Source organism: Myotis brandtii, unplaced genomic scaffold (assembly GCF_000412655.1).
Source record: "Myotis brandtii unplaced genomic scaffold, ASM41265v1 scaffold825, whole genome shotgun sequence".
NCBI classification, from domain to species: Eukaryota; Metazoa; Chordata; class Mammalia; order Chiroptera; family Vespertilionidae; genus Myotis; species Myotis brandtii.
The window spans coordinates 2,152,582-2,153,828 of NW_005371349.1; the positions used below are offsets into that span (position 1 = coordinate 2,152,582).

The 1,247-nt window shown below is 67.8% G+C and overlaps 1 protein-coding gene across 1 annotated transcript in view; it reads left to right on the forward strand.

Moving 5' to 3' along the window:
• Nucleotides 1–1,247, forward strand: part of UNC13D (unc-13 homolog D (C. elegans)) — a 14,587-nt gene that overhangs the window by 3,092 nt on the left and 10,248 nt on the right. The window contains exons 7-11 of the mRNA XM_005884344.2: nt 1–103; nt 481–525; nt 647–715; nt 868–937; nt 1,075–1,183. The exon at nt 1–103 is cut by the window's left edge and continues 16 nt beyond it. Coding sequence (XP_005884406.2) covers nt 1–103; nt 481–525; nt 647–715; nt 868–937; nt 1,075–1,183 — 396 coding nt within the window. The remainder of the gene's footprint in view (nt 104–480; nt 526–646; nt 716–867; nt 938–1,074; nt 1,184–1,247) is intronic.

Genomic DNA, 1,247 nt, shown 5'->3' on the forward strand with positions numbered 1-1,247 from the left:
AGCCGAAGGCCGTGGTGAGGCACACCATCCCCGAGGAGCAGACCCATCGCACGCAGGTCATCACCCAGACGCTCAACCCCGTCTGGGACGAGACCTTCATCCTGTACGTGGGCCGAACCCAGGGGGAGGGGTCCCCTGGGAGGGAGACCAGCAGGGCTTCCTGGCCTGGGAGGGGCCTGGCTTGTGCCGAGGAGAATCCTGCTCCTGAGGCAGGGCGGACAGACAGGGCGGACAGACAGGGCGGACAGACAGGGCTGGCCGTGCTGGAGGGGTGGGGGTGCAGAGGTCAGCTTGCAGGGCTGATCTGGGGTAGCCTGAGCCTCAGCTTAAAGGAGGAGGGATGCGGTTGGGAGGGGAGGTGGAGTTGCCAGGAAGGGGCTAAGTCCACAGTGGGTGGTGCTCCCGGGGGCTGGGGCAGCTGTGGCCTGGACGATGGGTTTACCCTCCGAGGCCCTCACCCGTGTCCTCCTCTCCCGACAGGGAGTTTGAGGACATAAACAGCTCGAGCTTCCACCTGGACATGTGGTGAGGAGCAGGCCCCGCTGTGGGAGTGGGGAGACATGGGGGGCGAGGTGTCAGCCTCCAACCCACGGGGTCAGGAGCTCCCAGGAGGCCCTCCACCTCCAGCTCGAACCTGTGCCACCAGGGACCTGGACACTGTGGAGTCGGTCCGGCACAAGCTCGGGGAGCTCACAGACCTGCATGGGCTGCGAAGGTAGGTGCCGCCGGGCTCCCAGGGAAGGAGTGGGGGCTCCCCCACACACCCAACACCAGTTGCTGGGCCCGGTGGCCACACATGGGGGGCAGGTGCCATCCTGGCCCCTCAGGCTCTGGGCCCGTCTCCCTCACGCGCCCTGCCTGGAACAGGATCTTCAAGGATGCCCGCAAGGACAAGGGCCAGGACGACTTTCTGGGGAACGTGGTTCTGAAGCTGCAGGTGAGTGGGGCGGGGAAGAGGCGGGAGAGAGGCCGGAGGGGGTCGGTGAGGGCGTCGGGGGCGGGGTTCCAGGTCTGCCTCCTGGTGCCTCCCTGTCCCCACTCGTGGGCGTGAGCATCTCCTGACCCGGCCGCCAGGACCTGCGCTGCCGGGAGGATCAGTGGTACCGTCTGGAGCCCTGCACCGAGACCTACCCAGACCGTGGCCGGTGCCACCTCCAGTTCCAGCTCATTCACAAGCGGGTAGGCCTGGGCCGAGGGCCAGGGGCCTCCCAGTGGGCTGGACAGATGGGCCGCACCGGGCGTGGGGG